This window comes from Lemur catta, chromosome 11 (genome assembly GCF_020740605.2).
Source record: "Lemur catta isolate mLemCat1 chromosome 11, mLemCat1.pri, whole genome shotgun sequence".
Taxonomy (NCBI): domain Eukaryota; kingdom Metazoa; phylum Chordata; class Mammalia; order Primates; family Lemuridae; genus Lemur; species Lemur catta.
In genome coordinates, this window is record NC_059138.1 from 64,828,563 (window position 1) to 64,848,874 (window position 20,312).

Here is a 20,312-nt window from a genome sequence, read left to right on the forward strand (position 1 = left end):
CATAAGACACCATAGTTATCTCACAAGAGTATAATAAAAACAAGTGAAGAAATATAGGTAAATGAGTTTAATAATGTATTCAGATGACTATAGAAAGTTGGGATTAGGAACTTTGTAATAAACATTTTTAAAAATTTATTTATTTATTTAATATTTCAATAGATTTGGGGGATACAAGTGTTTTTTGACACATGGATGAATTGTATAATGCTAAAGTCAAGGCTTTTAGTGTACCATCACCAGAATAGTGTATATTGTTAGATAGTTAGATTTTTTTATCCCTTACTCCCCTCCCACTCTTCCCACTTCTTAGTTTCCAATATCCATTACACCACTATATGACCATATATACTCTTCATTTAGCTCCCACTTGTAAGTGAGAACATATGCTGTTTGTTTTTCTATTCCTGGGATACTTCACTTAGGATAATGGGCTTCAGTTCCATCCAAATTGCTTCAAAAGGCATTATTTCATTCCTTTTAGTGGCTGAGTAGTACTCCATGGCATGTATATATCACATTTTCTTTATCCACTCATTCATTGATGAGCACCTATGTTGGTTCCATCTTTGCAATTATGAATTGCTCTGTGATAAACATTGAAGTGCAGTTGTGTTTCTTATAAAATGACTTCTTTTCCTTAGAATAGATACCCAGTAGCGGGATTGTTGGATCAAACGGTAGCTCTAGTTTTACTTCTTTTAGGACTCTCCACACTGTTTTCCATAGAGGTTGCACTGGTTTATGTTCTCACCAACAGGGTATAAACATTCCTTTTTCACTACACTGTGCCAACATCTATTGTTTTTTGACTTTTTAATAATGGCCATTCTGAAAGAGGTGAGATGGTATCTCACTGTGGTTTTAATTTGCATTTCCCTCATGATTAGTGATTTTGAACATATTTTCATGTTTCTTGGCCATTTGTCTATCTTCTGAAAAAAAATTATTTTGGATATCAGTCCTCTGTTGGATGTATAGTTTAGGAATATTTTCTCTCATTCTGTAGGTTGTCTATGTTGCCTATTTACTTTGTTGATTATTGCCTTTACTGTGAAGAAACTTTTTAGTTTAATTAAGTCCCATTTATTTATTTTTACGGTTGCTGTATTTGTTTTAGGGATCTTAATCATAAATTCTTTGCCTACGCCAATGTCCAAAGGAGTTTTTCCTACATTTTCTTCTAGAATTTTTATGGTTTCAGGTCTCACATTTATCTTTAATCCATCTTGACTTAATTTTTGTATATGGTGTGATATAGCGATCCAGTTTCATTCTTCTGCACGTGGCTATCCAACTTTCTGATCACCATTTATTGAATAGGGCATCTTTTCCCCAGTGTATGTTTTTGTCTGCTTTGTCAAAAATTGGTTGTAGTTATATGGCTTTATTTCTGGATTCTCTATTCTGTTCCATTGGCCTATGTGTCTATCTTTATATGGGTACCATGCTGGTTTTTTTTTTTTAAATTTTAAAATATTAAGAGGGTACACATGTATTTTCTGCAGTTTTTAGGTAGAATGTTGTGTAAATGTCTTTTAGGTCCATTTGTTCTAGAGTCCTGTTTAAGTCTAGTGTTTCTTTGTTGATTTTCTGCCTTAATGATCTGTGTAGTTTGTCAGTAGAGTGTTGAAGTCCCTGGCTATTATGATGTCACTTTTTATTTCATTATTTAGTTCTAGTATAATTTGTTTTATGAATTTGGGAGCTCCTGTGTTAGTTGCATATACATTTAAGATTGTTATATTTTCTTGAATTGATCCCTTTATTGTTACATAATGACCATTTCTGTCTTTTTTATAACCATTGTTGATTTAAAGTCTATTTTATCATATATGAGAATAGCTATTATGTGGAATATTTCTTTCACCCCTTTACCTTGAGTCCATGAGAATTTTTGTGAGTTAAATGAGTTGCTTGAAGACAGCATATATTTAGGTTGTGTTTTTCTATCCATTCAGTCAATCTATTTTTTAAGTGGGGCATTAAGACTGTTTACATTCAATGTAAGTACTGACATGTAAAATATTTTTCTGGTCATGACATTGATTGTTTACTAGTTGCTTTGTTCTATCCTTTGTGTTACTGTTTTATACGAGCTGTGAGTTTTAAGTTTTGGGTGTGAATTGTTCTATTCCATGTATAAAGCTTTTTTTTTTCTTTTTGAGAAAGAAAAGAGGGTTAGAGTGCCTGGGTTAGAGTGCAGTGGCATCGTCCTAGCTCACTGCATCCTCAAAGTCCTGGGCTCAAGCAATCCTCCTGCTTCAGCCTCCTGAGTAGCTGGAATTCCAGGCATGTGCCACATGCTGGCTACTGTTTTATTTTTTTATTTTTTTTATTTTTTTGTAGAGAAGGGATCTCCCTATGTTGCTCAGGCTGGTATGTATAGAGTATTTTTAAGAATTTCTTGAGTAGCAGGTTGGGTGGTGACAAATTCCATTAGTGTTTACTTGTCTGGGAAAGACTTTATTTCTCCTTCATTTACGAAACGTAGTTTTGTAGGATACAAAATTCTTGTCTGGAAGTTATTCTGTTTAAGGAGACTGAATATGAGACCCCAATCCCTTCTTGCTTGTAAGATTTCTGCTGAGTCTTCCGTAGTCTGATGGGTTTTTGTTTCGTAAGTTACTTGATGCTTTTGTCTCACAAATTGTAGGATTTTCTCCTTCACTTTGACTTTGGCCACACTGATTACTGTTTGCCTTGGTGATGTCCTATTTGTCTTGAATTTTCCAGGTGTTCAATGACTTCCTTATATTTGGATGTCTAAATCTTCAGAATAACAGGGATGTTTTCCTCCATTATTCCCTCAAATAGGTTTCCCATGCTTTTTGCTTTTTCTTCTTCTCTCTCAGGCATACCTGTGGTTCTTATATTTGTTCACTTTACATAATCCCATATTTCTCAGAGAGATTTTTCATTCTTCTTGATCCTTTTTTCTTCATTTTTGACTGACTGGGTTAATTCAAAAGCCTTGTCTTCAAGCTCTAAAATTCTTTCTTCTGCTTGGTCTAGTTTCTTGTTAAAACTTTCCACTATATCTTGAAATTCTCTAAATCACTTGTTCATTTCCAGAAATTCTGTTATATTTTTTCTTATGTTATCTATCTCTTTAGTGAGTTTTTCATTCATATCTTGAATTTTTTTTTTTTTTGGTTTCTTTTTATTGGTTTTCAACTTCCTCATCAATCCCACTGATCTTACTTGCAATCCATACCCTGAATTCCATAACTGACATTTTAACAATTTCCTTTTGGTTGGCTTCCATTGCTAGTGAGCTAGTGTGATCCCTTGGGGGTATCAAAACAGCCTGTTTTTTCATGTTGCCAGAGTTCTTATGCTGGTTCCTTCACTTCTGGTACCTCTCCTCTCAGCTAAAAATGGATAGCTTTGTGGCACACCTGTTATGCTCTGCTGGGAACTTTTTGCTCAGTGAAAAGAGGAAGACGTTCCTGGATGTCATGCTTGAGTGCTACTCTGGAAGATTGATCAGGCAGGAGAAGGGCAGGTGCACTATGAGCCTTTAACACTGCTGTTCTCCTGTGTTTCCCCTTTCTTCCATGGCTGTCATGGGTGGGGGGGTGTGGTGAGCATGTAGTGCATGGCAGTGTGGGTGTTTACTCTGCCCAGGTCTAGTGGTGGCAGTGGCAGTGGTGGTGGCATGAGTGTTTACCCCACCCAGGTCTGTCAGTGGTGGCACTACCCAGGCAGTGGTGGCAGGTACTCCGGGTCATGGGCATGTGCTCCTTGCAGGTCCTGTGGCTGGGTGGAGCCACCCAGGCAGTGACAGCAGGAACTAGGTTTGTGGGTACCTGTTCTCCCTGGGTCCCCTGGTCGTTGTGAGGGGCATGCAGCACCTCTCCACAGGGTGTGTGAGGATGCCTGCCCTCTTTGCTCCCTCCCTGGCTTGGCAGGGGTGTTATGGAGGCGGCAGCAATGGATCTGGCCCCCAGGTAGAAACAGTGCTCTGACCTCAAAATGGCACCAGCTGCAGAGCCCATGGTTTGGAAGCCAGCAGGACCCCTCTGTGCCTTCTCTCTAAAGCAATGCCACTGTACAGTCTCCAGTCAGCTCTCTGTATCAGACCAGAGGCCTGTTGTGGTGGAGGGGCCCTCCTGCAGCTGTGATTGCAATGTCCACAGAGAAATTCTGGAGTCCAGGGATCTCTCTTCTGTCCCTCCTTTATGTGTGAGCACCTTCCCTGGGTACCTCTGATCCTGCTGAGTGGGTTGCTGCATTTCCATCTCCTTCACTTTGGGAGCCTCCCATTGCCTCGCTGTTGATTCCCAATGCTCTCTCCTAGATGATCAATCTGAAGGTGAACATCTACTCGCCACATTTGATCCTCTCTGTGAAAGTGACATGTGCAGGCCACTTCTAGTCTGCCATGTTGGCCCCTCCTCCATAATAAATGGCTTCAATTTCTGATAGCTTCAATATTTTATTCATTTATTCATTCAGTAAACATTCCTGGGTGCCTCGAATTTGCTAGGTACTAAGAGATAACAAAATATTTTATGATACAAATATGCTTCCTCCTCTCATGGAGTTTATTATATATTTATTAATAAAAGGTAGAGAGATAAGTGAAAAGACCTAAGAAAAAAATATGATAAAGATGATAACAGGGTCCGTAGAAGGTGTGATGGGAGGAGCTTACTTAGATAGATGGGTAATGTGAACAGGTTAGTGGAGCTCACCAATTATTATAGCTGTTTCATTTATTCTAGTCAAGGGGCTGTGAGCAGAGTGGCATGGATCACTTCTCAGCACAGTTTTTAAGAGCATGTGTGTGTTCTTCAGGCTCTCTCCCCCTGGCGTGGTAAGATGGAATCTGCTTGGATTGCTGGGTTACTGCATGGAGGACAGCTGTTCTGACTCTCAATTTTGTATGTGCCAGGAATAAACTTTCTATTATAGCATAGTCTACCATATCTGACTAATATAGTGCCTAACCCAGACCTGGGAGTTAGGAAGGTCCAGAGTGAAAAGAATATTAGAGAATTAAAAATAGTTCAGTGTGATTAGATCAAAGGGTGCTTTGAAGGTCAGTAGGAAGAATGAGGTTGAAAGATGGATACAGTCCAGGTTTTGAAAAGCCTTGTAAACCATGTTAGGGAATTTTAAAAAAGAAAAAGAACCATTGAGGATTTTAAGCTAGAATGCAAATCAGGTTGAATTTATGTTTTAGGATGATCACTCATGTTGCAGGGTAGAGAACAGATTGAAACAAACTAAAATCTGAGGTAAGGAGACGAGCTACAGAGGCTGTAGTAGCAATCAGAAGAAAGCTATCCTGAAATGACCTAGGAACTGAAGGTGGAGGGTGGGAAGGGAGCAGAACTGTATAAATAGGTCTTTCCCAAGACCTTGGGAGAGATTTTAGCAATGTGTTCACATACTCCTATGTTTCTGCAAAATTTGCAAACATAAGATATTTTAATCACACACACTTAAGGCTGCTTGCTGACTCTCTCTCTTTCAACTTCCTTCTCTCTGACATGTGTCCTCTACTGTCAGGTGGCTTTGTAGAGGCTGTCAACATATTTGGCTTTAGTTAGGGAGTAAGTCGAGTTAGGGATATATTCAGTTTGGGTCTTGTGTTATATAGATATAGCCTGAAGTCACTTCCTTGTATGGTTAAGTTGATAGTAGTCCCATGTACAAACATACTTCCACTGTGTCAATTCATCCCACGGAACATGAAGGTGCAGTGCCAGAGATCACAAAGGAATTTGTTAGGGTGTGATAGCTGGTCTCAGAAATGACACCCAATGCCTCCTGGCACTAACATCCTTGTGTAGTCTTCTCCCCTTAAATCTTGGCTGGCCATTTTACTTGATTTTGACTAAAAAAAAATGTGGTAGAAGTGATTGTGTAACTTTTGAGACTAAGTTCTAAAACATTTTGGAGCTTCTGTCTGGATCTCTTGGAACATGTACTCTAGGGGAAGCAAGACATCATTTAAGCAGTCTAATTACCCTGAAATTGGCATGCTAGGAGGAAGCTTAAGCCAGTCACGTGGAGGCCAGCATTCCCCAGCTGTTCCAGCCATCCCAGCTGTGGCTGCAGAGATGTGATGAGGAAGCCACCTTTCATGTCCAGTCCACTAGAGCCTTCAGATGACTCTAACCCTAGGCCCCAAATGACTGTGGCAAAATGAGAAATCTCAACTGAAAAATGCTAAGCTGAGTCCACAAACCATAATAAGATGATAATAAATTATTGTTTTAAGCCTCTGTGTTTTGGGGGTTGTTAGGTAGCAGTAGGTAACTGGAATAGAATCACTGTAGTGTGATAAAGATGACCATAAAATCTTTACCACACCTCCCATTAGGATGTTGTGTCTATTTCTTCTCCCCATGAACTGAGGCTGGCCTGTGACTGCTCTGCCCAATAGAGTATGGCAGAAGTGACCCAATGCCAGTGCTGAGGCTTTCTTAAGAATACTGGAAGCTTCTATCTTGCCTCTTGGAGCAATTAACCGCTATGTAGGAAGTCCAACAACCTTGCTGGAGAGACCATATGGAGAGGGAGAACATCTCAGGTGAACCCTAGCGTGGGAGGCTGGACCCTCTAGATCAGCCTGGCTGCCACTTGAGTACCAACAAGTGATCCTGTTGACACTATAGGAAACAGAATTGGCCAGCCAAGCCCTGTTCAAATTCTTCACCTACAATATTATGAGATATAATAAAATGGTTATTGTTTTAAGCTACAAAATTTTGGGGGTAATGTATTATATAGAAATAAATGAAACAAGGAATTTCCTCAAATTTATAAAGCATTACTGATAAAGAATCGTGACTATCAGTTGTAAAACAAAAAGAAAGTTAATCTAAATTATTGATAATAAAAAATAAATTCCCATCAACCATTCCAGAGGAAAGACTGAATCTCCTTTCTATTCTCTCTCTGGAAAATATTAAAACACTATTTTCATATGAAAAAGATATCAAAAAGTGAGCAGCCAAAAAAGTAGGAAAAATGTATTATAGAGCTATTTACATATTATAAAGTAGTTAATTAATATAAATTATATGATATTTTTCACGATTTTGTGAGGGAGATTTATAGTATGTATCATTTGTTTTAAAGATTTGTGATTTATTGTGGGCTTTTTCATTTAAAATAAATATTCATTTTTGTACCTAATTTTGTTTTTTGTACTTTGGTATTCTTTTTCTTAAAGAGCTTCTGCAAATTTTAAGAACATTGCAGTCCAAGAGAAGATTCTACAAACTTCCAAAGAGAAGGGGGAAAAAAAAGCCCTAATTGTCACATACAAGGTATCAAGAATCAGAATGGCTTTGGACTTTTCACCTTCACCGGCAGATAGAATTTAATAGAGAAAGGCCTTCATAGTTCTAGCAAGAAGTAATTTCCAACATAGAATTTAATACACTGAGAAACCCTCAATCAAATGAGAGAGAAGAAGAAAAACTTTTTCTGACTGGTATATAAGGTCTCAAAATTTTTACTGTTTACCTTATTTCAGGAAAGTACTAAACAATGTGTTTATTTAAACGTGTGTAAACAGGATATGACTTAACTCTGACACACTTTTATTTCCAAAAACTATGTCTCTGACGTGGGTTGTACCTGATAGACTCTGCCAGGAATATCATGCAGACACAATTGGCACTTTGCAGCAGTAGCAGCCAATATACAAGGTCCTCTGAAGTGAAGCAACTGTCACCTTACCAGCTACATTCCCTAATAAAGTTACTATTTTAAAGAAAAATTTGTATAAGAAACAGAGCAAAAAAATGCATTTACATACAAAAACTGGCTGGTAAAAGCAAGACAAAAACTTCAAATTTAATTCGTGATTGGAAGAAAAAACATTTTCTGAAATTTTATTCTGGTTTGAAGTCCTCTGGCATGGAAGAGTGAAACATCCTGCATAGCAAAAGGGAGACTGCATATTATTGTAGGAGCAATGAATGTGTTGCATTTAATTGCTTAATGTCTGGCAAAACATCAAAAAGAATAGGATAACAGAGAAAATAGAGCAAAGGATAGACTTGGAAGGAGAGAGACTGAAGTGGATCAACTTTTTTGTCTCATTGTCAGCCAACAAGGTCGCTGCCTGTGTTTCATTCAATCCAAAGGATTGCAAATTATTACAAAGGAAAGTTTTCATAGTTCTTTCCTTTGTTTGCTTAGGAGGCAGAAGACTATCAGAGGAATGGGGGACAAAAAATATTCGTAACAAAAAATCCATTTAACTCATTAGAAATAAGTTAACTGAATCAATTTCACTTATAATCATTGACAAGTATTTTAAAAATTGGCAGTTATTTAATAATTATTAACTAATAAAATATTACACTGGAGTTTAGCTATAGCAATGTGGACTATAGCTGAAGTAATTTAAAATTTACTACGCTACTGATATTTTATGTGACCACAAATTATGTATGAACAATTTTATGTTTAATTTCATGTTCATAATTCTGAGAAGTCTAGAAAGTATTTTGGTAGGGTAGCTAACAGTGCTGTATAATAAGTTAGGGGTAATTTTGGTTTAGAATTTATTGAGGACAATCAAGTTCTGGTGTTGAATTATTAAAAAAAAATGTTGACCTTAAGCTTGAATAATAAAATAAGAATTTTAAAAATTTGAGATAATGTTAAGCTAAACCCAGACCATGGAAAAACAGTTTTTAAATAAGAATTGTTAAAACTTGAAATGGAAAAAGCTGATATTTATTGAGCCCTCACCCTGTGCCAGGCATTATGCAAAAAGTGCTTGACATACTTTTAATATCCTAATTTATAGGTGAGGAATTAAGGATACAAGATGCATTTCTATAGTAGACAAGCAATAAAGTGATAATGAATTAACTGAGGTTAATGTGTTATTCAAAGATTTTCACAGTTCTCATTTGTGAAAAAAATAAGCTTATTGAAATTCAGGACTGGAACACAAAAATAACATCTCTTGATTTTTCTTTCGCATGCATGTATTATAAAGTTTATTAGAATTTTGTAAATTCTTGTATGATAAGTGTTTCTGATCTGATACCAGTTACAATTATATTGTACCTTTACCTATTTTCTGAGAGAAACAGAGATTTTTATTCTTTCCTTTTATTCTTTCACTTATTTTCTCCTTTTCATTTCTCCCTAGTTCATTATTTCTTTTAAATCGTTCACATTTTGTATTTCCTGCCTGCCTGTCTTCATTCATACAAGGCCAGGTGCTTAATTTTAAAATCTCATTCAAAATGGTGCCACGTCATCTGCCAGGGCCAAGAATCCAGAGGTGCTGTCATATTTCTCCCTGCCAGCGTGGATCTCTTCCGAGCCCCGCCCTCTTCTCCTCACCTGCTTCCTGGGGAATGACACAGAGGCTGCTGTCACAAGCTCTGGCCTCGGGCTCCCTCCCCCACGGCCTCGCCCCCTCCCCCGCGCCCTGGGACCGCTCCGCCCCTCCCGGATCCGGGCCGGGAGAGCGCATTTATTTGCATATTTCTACCTTTGTTCCCCGCCAGCGGCCAATCAGCGCGCGGGGCGAGCCGGGAGGCTGGGCGGGGCTCGGGCTCGGGCTCCAGCTGCTGCGGCCGCAGGTTCCAGAGCGGTTCCGAGCCGCGGCGGGCGCACTGCACCCGGCAGCCCCAGGCCCGGCCCCTACCCGTGTCCGCGTTGCTGCCCCGCCTCGGCCAGGCCCTGAAGGCAAGGACAAAGCAGCTGCCCGGGAAGCTCCGCAGGAATCGAATTTACGGGCAGCTGCCGGTAATCACAGGCTCCAAGATGGTTTGCGGGGGTTTCGCGTGTTCCAAGAACTGCCTGTGCGCCCTCAACCTGCTCTACACCGTGAGTACGCCGACCCCGTTCCTACCGGCTGAGGGGCTCTGCACCTGCGTGGGCGCCCCTTGGCTTCCCTGCCTGGCCGGCGACTCGCTCGCGGCATCCGCGCCCCCTTCCCGTCTTCCCACGCTGTGCGCGCCCCGGGCCTCGGCAGCAGTCCCCTGCCGGGGACCAGGAGCCGGCGCTTGTCGCAGTCTCTTCCTTTCCTTCATTGTGAAGCAGCAGGCTTTCAGGCTCGCTGGACGCGTCCCTGCCACATTGCTCCACCCCGCCCCCTCACCCACCGCCTTGTTTTTCAGACATTTAACCAGACCTTCCCACTTCCCGATCTCTGCTGCTGCTCGTTCCTAGCTTCCCAGCCCATCTGGGGCGCGTTTGGGGGCGGGAGAGCAGCCGGGGCTTTGCGGACAGTTTTGCAGAATAGCGCGGTCTGAAACTGATGAGGCGGCACACGAATGGTCTGCTTCTGGGGTGGCTCTACGTGCTCTTGTGATTTTAATTGAGGCCACCGAATAGGTTCACAGGATATCCGCTGCTTCCGAAGTTTGTTTCGTGCTTACAATACAGGGATGTCTTTTTGCTATTGTTGTTGCCAGTTTTGCTCCTACTTGATGCTTTTTCCATGTGTCTGCTCCCTTATCAATAGCCTAACTCCATTTTAAACGAAGTCCTCCAGTAAATAAGCGAGCCTCCACCCAAGTCATTTCTTTCCCTGCTAATCAGCTGGGGCCTCTGGGTTCCACCGCTGCAGGCTATCTTTGTAATTTTTGAGGCGCAATTCTGGGTGAACAGGATGGGGAGGACCGATTGACGTTTATCGAATGCCTGCCACGTCCCCGGTTTCACATACACAATGTTCATTTTATCTGATAACCATCCGAGGGAAGGGGCATTGTCTACATTTTAAACATAAGGTAACAGACCAAAAAGGGTTTTAATAAGTTTACACAGCTAGAAGTTGGCGAGTCAGGAGGGGCACCTAGGCTGTGGAATCCAGATCTTTCCACAGGCTGCCTCTACGGGGGTGGGGGGAAGAAACTTCCTCTTCTGTCATCCCTCCATCACAGTCTTGCTCCCTTCTATAAATACACCTGGTGCTTTGCAGCACCCACCCTGAAAACAAACCCAGCACCCCTGCATTAGTGAAGAGCTAGGCCATCTGTGCAAGCTTAGGTTACATCCTTGGAATAGAGAGGCTGCCTTGTGGTCACCAACAGGAGAGAGAGCCTGGGTCGTTTTACCGTTACCGTTCCTTTGTATGTGAACACGATTGCAAAGCTTTGAGGGCAAGACAGAAACAGGCACAGAGTATGCTTTCCTGGCTAGTTAGAAGGAATTTAGTCAACACGGTCATTAATGGTACTTACGGGGCAAAAAAAATTCTAGAACATCTGGTGATACAGTTCCTTGGAGATACATGTCAACTTTCAGATCAGAATCCATCTTTGTCTTACCTGATGCATGCTTATCACATTGGCTGTTTATTCAGCAAATGCTGAGCAATTTTCCAGTTTTTATTTTAGTCAGTGTGACTGGTCTGCTTAGAACTTCAAATTTCCTATTTTGTGCCCTGACCTCTGTTTTTTTTTTTTCCTGTCAATGATTTAGTCATCTGTTTGCCAGACACTTAAAGTGTCTGCTTACACATGGTAGAATGTCTACTTTGTGTATTTACGTGACTGAAGTGTCTATATAGATTGATGTGCAATATTTTTTTAAAAGGCAAGATATATCATTTTTAGTTGTATTTACAGTGTATCAGGAAAGTAAGGTGGAAAAAAGGTGATCTAAAGGGACATATTAAGACTACTAATATCTATTCTAAATTATTGACCTTCAAAGCGTATTCTATTGATTTTAATAGCTATGCAGTAAAACTTAATGAATTGGAAATTCATAAGACTATAAAAATGGTTAGTCCTTTTAAATCATAAACTTTTTAGGCTAAGGGGCATTTCTTACAATGAATAGTGGTTACTTCTTATACATTGTGCATAAGTTCAGCAGTTTAAAGTGGAGTCAAATGGCAGGTAAAAGTTGGACCAAGTCTTAAATAGATGCTGAAAATGTGTCATAGCTGTTATTTAGATTCTTTATCTTCCCTGGTCTCTCTTTCAACATTTTAAGATGGAAAAAAATGTGAAGTGGTTGAGGGTGGGGTGGAGCTTGAGGACCTGGGAGACATTTCTTTGTAAGTCATGAATAGAAGGACCCTTTGTAGATTCTAATCTCACCCTGGCCACTGCCTATACCCAAAACTGCAGGATTAGGTCTGAGGTCATTTCTAAAGTGTTGGTAAAACCAGGATTGCTTGTGGGAATGGCAGGTGTAAAGGCCATGGCTGCCTTCAACATCATTACTGTTGTGTTGAATAATGTTCCTGAGGAACTTAGGACTCTCCCAGTTGAACTGTCTGCATGCTCAGGTAGCCCAATTATGAGTCCGAGATTTGTGCTAGATTCATGATCAGTCCAGAAACCATGTCACTAAAGCAAGTTGGAAGTCAGAAACCTGTCATGGAAATTTGGTCACTAGACAGAGGTTAAGAGTTGATTTTTGTTTTTGTTTATGGCTTAGTTGTTTTAGTTAACAGGATCTTTAGTACCGGACAGCTTTAAATTAGTGTAGTGTATGTTAACAATTTGTAAGTACAGAAGGAGGAGGGAAGCTATAGTCCCTTATTTCACCTTCATGGTGTTCTAAGAGAAGGAATGACTTCCCTCAGAGCTTCCTATGTTTAAAGAAACTGAAAGTTTCTTCCATTCAACAAATATTTTTCAGGTGCCTACTATGTGCCAAGCTCTGTTCTCCATTTGGAAATGCAACAGCGAACCAAATAGGGCCTAATAATCAATATGCTTTGATGAAGCCTTTTTAAAAAATTTACTATTAATACTTTTCTACATATGATCTCAAGAACTGTATTTAGTCAATAAGCACTTGCCTGCTGTGTGCACTCTGCTGAGAACTGTGGGAAATAATAATTAAATATAAAGGCAAACACCCTGTGAAGACAGGATCTAGTTGGGGGACATGCAATGGGAAAATTAAATAGTATATAAAGGATATATTGACTTTTTGTGCCATAAAATTTAGGACTGGGGGAGAGCTTTGGTTTAGAGAAGTTGGGGGAATAAAGAATGTGTGATTGAATTGGGGGAATGTAGAAATAGCATATGGATCTTTTTGATACCATTTAGGATATAAATAAAAATTAGCACTATTTTGGGAAAATGATTTATTTTCAATGTTATTTTTATATGAATAATTTAGGTTGAAAATATTTGACAAATAGCAAAAAAGGACTTTTGAAACTAAGTGACTTGTGGAGAATTTTGGAACTATGAAATAAATGTTATATTAAAATATATAACATTTTAAAGCTTTGTAATACATCTGCTTATGCTTCTTAACCAGAGAAGAAAGCTCTATTTTTCAAAAAAGGTATAATCTGTCATGGGATTGGTTGTTTAATATATGGTAGCTGACTTTGTTAAATAAAACCAAACTGAAAATTATGACCAAAAATGTATGTACTGGGACTTTAAGAGTTTCACTGCCAGTTTTAGGTATGTATGGATGAATGAATGGTTTTAACTTATGGTTTTAAAATCAGGAAGGAAATTTTGGAAGTTGCAGTTTTGTTTCTTTTTGTGTGTGTATGTCATTCTCCTAAAATTTTTCCAAGTTTATTTATTTTTCTTATTTTTTTATTTTGTGATTTTTTTTTTTTACACTTTTGGTTGTTTTGATAAAAATTCTCACACAGCATCAAAAATTATACTGATTTGGCCAGGTGTGGTGGCTCACAACTGTAATCCTAGCACTCTGGGAGGCTGAGGTGGGAGAAGGATCGCTTGAGGTCAGGAGTTTGAGACCAGCCTGAGCAAGAGCGAGACCCCGTCTCTACTAAAAATAGAAAAAAAATTAGCCAGTCAACTAAAAATGGAAACAAAAAAATTGGAGCCGGGCGTGGTGGCTTGCGCCTGTACTCCCAGCTACTTGGGAGGCTGAGGCAGGAGGCTCACTGGAGCCCAGGAGTTTGAGGTTGCTGTGAGCTAGGCTGACACCACGGCACTCACTCTAGGCGAGGCAACAAAGCAAGACTCTGTCTCAAAAAAAAAAAAAAATTATACTGATTTATATCAGTTCTAAGACACACTAATTTACATTTTAACATCTCAAGTTGGGATGCATTTTATACTATATAAAATGTTCCATATCTGTCAGATAGGAAAAAAAGTTCATGGGGAGAAAAATCTCCGAAAATATGAAGAAAATAGAACTTCTCCAACTCTTCTATTTGGACAAACAGCTTGCTTTAATAGAGTTTTAGTTTCTTCATTTATAAATTGGTGATGAAATTTTCCATTCTTCCCTCATGGAGTTGTAGTGAGGATAAAATGAGATAATGTGTATAAATGCTTTAGATTAGTACAGAAATAAAATTAAGTTGTTATAGCTTCAAGTGGAAAAAGTTGAATTACTTTAAATGTCTGAATTACAAACCTATGTGCTATAATGAAAAGATTTTTAAGCTGTTGGGATATTTAACATGTACAGGCTGGAGTTAAGTCACCAGGCCCCATGGGGGCAAGAGTTCATACCTTCAAAGTAAACAGAATCTTTCTGTTGTAAGAAAAAAATGACTGAGGTGTGGTAAGTGTAAATTTGGAATTGCAATTTTTAGGCTTAATTGCATGTTTTTTTTGTATCCTAATTTGGTCAATGGGGTAATTGTAATTAGAAAATTGTGATTTTGTTCAGTCTCAACCCCTAAATAAACAAAAAACACCAATATTTCAATCAAAGAAAAATCTTATTACAGTTGCTTTCAAATTATTGCATTTGCCATTTTTCAAAATTTTGATCATTTTTCAAATTATTCTAGTTTAATATTTTAATGAGTGACTAGGTTTGTAATATTCTCTCTGTCATTGTTAAAACCACTGAATGAATGTATAATATTTGGTTGCTGAATATTTGTGTTTGGAATTAAGAAAATGATTCACTATCTACAGACCCTCGAATTTTCAGAGGACATCATTATGCTGATATTTATAATCTGCTTTTGTGCCAAATATGTTCTTAAAATTTCTTAACTTTTGATTTAAAAATACCGTAGCAAAAATGTCCCTTCATGCCATTTTTCACTTGAAATGACCTTATTGATGTTCACAAACTTTACAGAATTACTAAAGGCATTTTCAAAGAAAGAAACAATTAACTTGGGGGAAAATTCAGCCCATATTGTAAAAGTGATATTTGAAGACCTCAGTGGCTTAATTTATATACAGTTTTAACAGTGGGGGTCGTCATTTCAAACACATTTGAGTTATTGGTGAAAGCAAGCTGGGTTTGATCTTTCCTTCTTATCACATTTTACCTGGGTTCATCTTCATACCATCTTACCACTATAAAAGGAATAATCCAAACCCACTTGTAATAATTTATGAAAACTCTAGGACAATAAACCCAAATTCATTAGCATGTCATTCAAGATCTTTCACTGCCCATTAACCTTCCATGTACAGTGCTTTATATATTTCAGCCATCTGGGATTCCCCACAATTTTTTGCCCTTTCCTACCTTCCTGTCTTTGCTAATCTTAAACCCTTCTCTGTCTTTGGAAAGTTACTGAATAAAGCCCCTTAGAGGCTTTATCTTTACTTTAAAATTTTCTCTTTGGTATCTTAATATTTGAGTGCCAGCCCAGACTAATTCAGTCAGAATTTGTGGGTAGGAGGGAGGACATATGATTTTTTTTTTAAGTTTCTTAGATAATTCCAAATTACTGTGGGAGCTGAGAACTGGTGTTGTAAGGCTTTGTTTTACTTTGTCTTTGCCATTAACCTTACCAGAGCTACATATTGTAGATAATTGTGAGCCTGTTTTCTTCCCCTGATAGACCATTGACTTCCTTTTGGCAGAGATCATGTATTTTTTTCTCTTCTTGCATCCTCCAGTTTGTAGTGTTTGTTTGTTTGTTTTTAACATAGAACATAATTTGTTCTCTAAATAGTTTCTGAAATGAATTTGCAGAATTGGCTGCCCCCTTTTCCAACTGTTTTTCACAGTTAAAACTTGCATAAGGAAAACTTTTGTAAAATGATACTTAGGGTTTGTTTTTTAGCCCACAGCAATCAAAATTAAATCCAGAAACACAGCTAAATATTTTAAAGCATGAAAGTTAGCATTAGGTGAAAAATTAACAATATTAAGTAGGAATTACTTTTATCTGTCCACTGTAGAATCTAATGTTTCTTGAAATGCCCTCTTTTGTTCTATTGTTGGCCAACCGTTCAAACACCTCTGTCGGTTTCCTGTAGCCTTTGCCATGAACGAATCTACTTTCTGTTAAACTGTATTGTAATTGTAGTTGTCTGGGGTTCTTTTAATATAAGTGTGCTATAAGATGCACCCAGGTCATTTTCTTTATTTTATTCATTCTAATCATAAATATTAATTGAGTACCAACAGCAGTGAACAAAACAAACCAAAATGGCATAACTTCATGGAGCCTATATTTATGGGTGCAAACAGATGCTAAACAAATAAATAAATTATAGATCACAGTAGACGGTAACCAAGTGCTATGGAGAAAGATAAAGCAGAGGAAATGGAATGAAGAGTGGTGGGTGGACGGGGGAGGATAGGTACATGGTTTCATCTATGGTGGACACAATTGGCCTGCTTGGGAAGACAACATGGGAAGAAAGGCTTGAGGAAGATGAAAAACAAATATCTGGGAAAAGTGTTTCATGTAGAGGAACAGCCTTTGAAAAGACCCTATGGAGGACTATTTCTGGCATATGCAAGGGACAAAGTGGGCAAGCAGTACAGTGGTAGGAAATGAGGGCAGAGAAGTTATGGGACCCAGATTATGATGGTCTTGAGAACACTATAAGGACTTGAGCTTTAAACCCAGTGAAATGGGGAGCCGTTGGTGGGTTTAGGCCGGAGGGGTGTCATGGTCTGATTTTTATGCAAGAGATAATCTGGCTTTTGAATTAAGAATAGATTATAGATGGCACAGGTGAAAGCAGTGAGGCTAGTTATAAGGCTATTACTGTAATTTAGACATGAGACAAAGGAATCTTGGACTAGTGTGGTAGCAAAGGAATGAAAAGAAATAGATTCTGGGCCTGTTTTGGAGGTGGGGCCAGACCCGATTTTTTGAGAGAAATGGACAAGTCACAGATTACTCGTGATTTATAGTTTATACAGCTGGCAGGATAGATTCGCCATTATCTGGGATGGGGAAGACGACAAGTGGAGCAGGCTTTGGGATGAACGTACGGGGTATTAGAGGTGATGCCAGTAGGTACTCAAGGGGAGGTGTCAAGTAGCACTCATACTAACAACACTGTGCTTCAGGGGAGAGGGTTACCAGGAGATTTAAATTTAGGGAGCCATTTAAAGAGTTGAGAGTGGATGAAATCAAGTTAGTGAGGGTAGATGGAGAAGGGCAATGGTCCATGGATTGACACTCAAACATTAAGAGGTCCAGGAGATGAGGAAGATTCAGCAAAGGAGCCTGGAAAGGAACGGCCCATCGGGTAGGAGGAAAACTGGGTAGAGGCGGGTGTCCTAGAAGCCAAGTGCAAGCCATTTCAAGGACATGGGATTAAGTATCGGTGGCAAATGCTGTTGATAAGTAAGATGAGGAACAAGACTTGATTCTTGAATTTGTCAGTAAAGAAGTCATTCAAAAGAACCTTTTATTTTTCTTATGATAAACCCCTCAACAGTAAGGACCATGTCCTCATCATTCCTGTTTTCCTGAGTGCCTGAAACAGCCCTGGCATATGGTTGGCATTTAATTGACTGAATGCTGGAGTCAGTGCAGGATTGTTCTGCCCATAATTTCATTTCTTGTTGCCCAAAAATACTCCAAAGAAGGAAAAGATAGGGTGGGGTTGAAACTTTGTTGGCAGGTATAGATGTCACCTCAAACTAGTTATCCTTGGAAAAATGACAAGTGTGGGTCCCTTATTTTCAATTTCCTTTATGTAATTTCTTTCCAGGAGATATATACTTTGTATTTTGACACCATGGAGAACCAGAAAGAAGAAAAATATGCGCAGGAGCAAGTCAGGCTTTCTGTGTCATTTGAAGAATGGAAAAATAAAGCAATCAAAGAACTGAGATTTTGCCTTCAACAGTAAACGTCTGGTTATTTAGCAAAATTTAGATTATTTATAGAATTTTCACATTTCCATCCAGATGTTTGGCATCATAGAAACACATGTTTGTGCTTCAGTTTTCCACATTAAGCAGAAGTTCAGAGGAGAGTTCAATGTTCTTGTAATTCCTCATTATAAATGTTGAAGCATATGGAGGAAGATAGTCTGGGGCTTTTGTTTTCTTTACATATCTATGGGATGCTCTATTACATTTTGGTGATAAAGTGTTTCTATATCTTATTACTATTTAATTTTTATTTGATCCCATTACTCCTTGATCTTATTACTGTTTTAAATTTGTTGCCATCCACTACCATCGTAACTCCTCTCTTGCTTTAGTGCTAACAAAACATTTTTGAATAATTTAACTACAACATCTAATCCAGTTTTTTCAAATGTTCTAAATTCCTCTTTCATCCTCAAAGCAATCCATTTACACTGGGAGAATTTTGATGCTCAAAAAAGTAGCTGTTTTAGCAATATTAAAATCTGTCTTTTCATCTTATTCATGAAACATGGTGGATATTTGAAAGAATGAAAATCTCTTTTATAGGTTATATAAACAATAATATGGAACATCATTAGACTGAATTTTCTTCCCCCCAAATATTGCATAGGTTGGTGAATAAGCATTTGCTTGTCCTTAAAGTGTAACGAGCAATATCATAAGCTCTTTCATTCCACATTTTATTTTTGAACACTTCTTCTGTACCAGGCACTTAGCCAGGTGCTAGGAATATAAGATCAACATATGCCTTGATTTTATGGCACTTAAAGTGTAGAAAGCTCATCAGAAGAATTCAAAGTATGGCTGGGGTGGGAAATAGTGGCTAATGAATTACCTCCAGAGGTAATCCAGGCCCTTCGCATCTGGGTATTTGTCAGTTAGGAGTATGGACTTTATCCTAACATCAGAAACAAAGGACAGCCAGCATAGAAATGACCCGATCTGATTTGGCTTTAAAAGGAAAAAAAAAAAGACCTTAATATTAGTTAGGAATAGAGTTCAGCTGCAGGTAATAGAAACCTACCTACCACTGCTTAAAATGGTAAAGTTTATTGTTTTCATGTAAAAAGAAGTTAAGATGTAGGTAACCCAGAACAGGGGTATAATTCAATCATGTTGTCCTGGACCCAGTCTCTGGCTGCTTTCCTGCCCAACCATCCTTGGCTGTGGCTTTCTGCCTTGTCATCAAATTACATCTGCAATTCTAGGTACCATGATTTGTTCTATGCCAGAAGTAGGAAGATGCTCTAAAATTCCTTTCCTTGTAAAGCTTTGTCTTTTTTTTTTTTTTTTGCCGAGGTGCGGGAGGGGGCAACAGATTTATTGAGGCATTATTGACATAGTAAGCTGCACATACTTCAAGTATAGCATTTGATAAGTTTTGTCATATGTGTACACCCGTGAACCTGTTACCACATTCAAGACCTGGAATATATTCATCACCCTGAAAGTCTCCTCCTCCTCCGTAATCCCTCTTTCCTGCCCCTAAAACCCCTGCTCCTAATCTGCAGGTAGCTACTAACCTGCTCAGTAGTAAAACTTAGATTGGAATTAAATTTAGGAAACCTAAAGGAGGGGTTTGCAGAAGAAAGATGGTCTAGGACGTTACCCTGGCTCATTGATTTCCTTCTTTTGATCTTAGGGAAAGAAGCTTTAGGGAGGTCTTTTCAGCTAACAGGGAGTGCTCATGTTTTTTTAAAGTTTATTGACAAGGGGAACAATTTAGATCTGGTTTTAGTAGATAGAGCAGTCATAGTGATAAAGGTAAACAGGGTTGATGCAACTTTGCAGATATTAAAAAATTTATGATGAACTCCTGCAAGATGAAGCTTGTGTTAATCAGGATTCTTTATGGTTTATTGATGATCTTTAAAGAATTTGTTGGCTCATGTAACCGGGACATCCAATAGTTGGATTATAAGGTTTTACTGGATCAAGAAGGTCAGAAAAGGTCAGAATTCTCTTACTCTTTCTGTTTACATTTCAGCTAAGCCTCTGCTTAGCTTCTTTTTTGAGGCTAGATCTTTCCATGTGCAAGAGGGCCACTGGCAGAATCAGTTTTGTCCTTATAACTTGCTATAGCAGAGGAACCCATTTTTTTTTTCTTTCAATATTCCTGTATCAGATTTCATGGGACATACTTATTGACCTTGTTGGTTTATGTATTCATCCCTTGGATCAGTCATCGTTGACAGAAGGATGAATAACTGTGATTGGTGGGCCTGAATCTCGTGTGTCTGCAGCTGCTGATGGTCAGAGGGGCCAGTGAGGCACTTTTACTAAGGGTTGTATGAGAAGTACAC

General features: G+C 38.7%; 1 protein-coding gene across 1 annotated transcript in view; it reads left to right on the plus strand.

Moving 5' to 3' along the window:
• Window positions 1–9,511: 9,511 nt before the first annotated feature.
• The window catches only part of TSPAN13 (tetraspanin 13), a 30,975-nt gene continuing 20,174 nt past the window's right edge, over window positions 9,512–20,312 (plus strand). Inside the window, exon 1 of the mRNA XM_045563996.1 lies at window positions 9,512–9,822. Coding sequence (XP_045419952.1) covers window positions 9,760–9,822 — 63 coding nt within the window. The 5' untranslated portion in view covers window positions 9,512–9,759. The remainder of the gene's footprint in view (window positions 9,823–20,312) is intronic.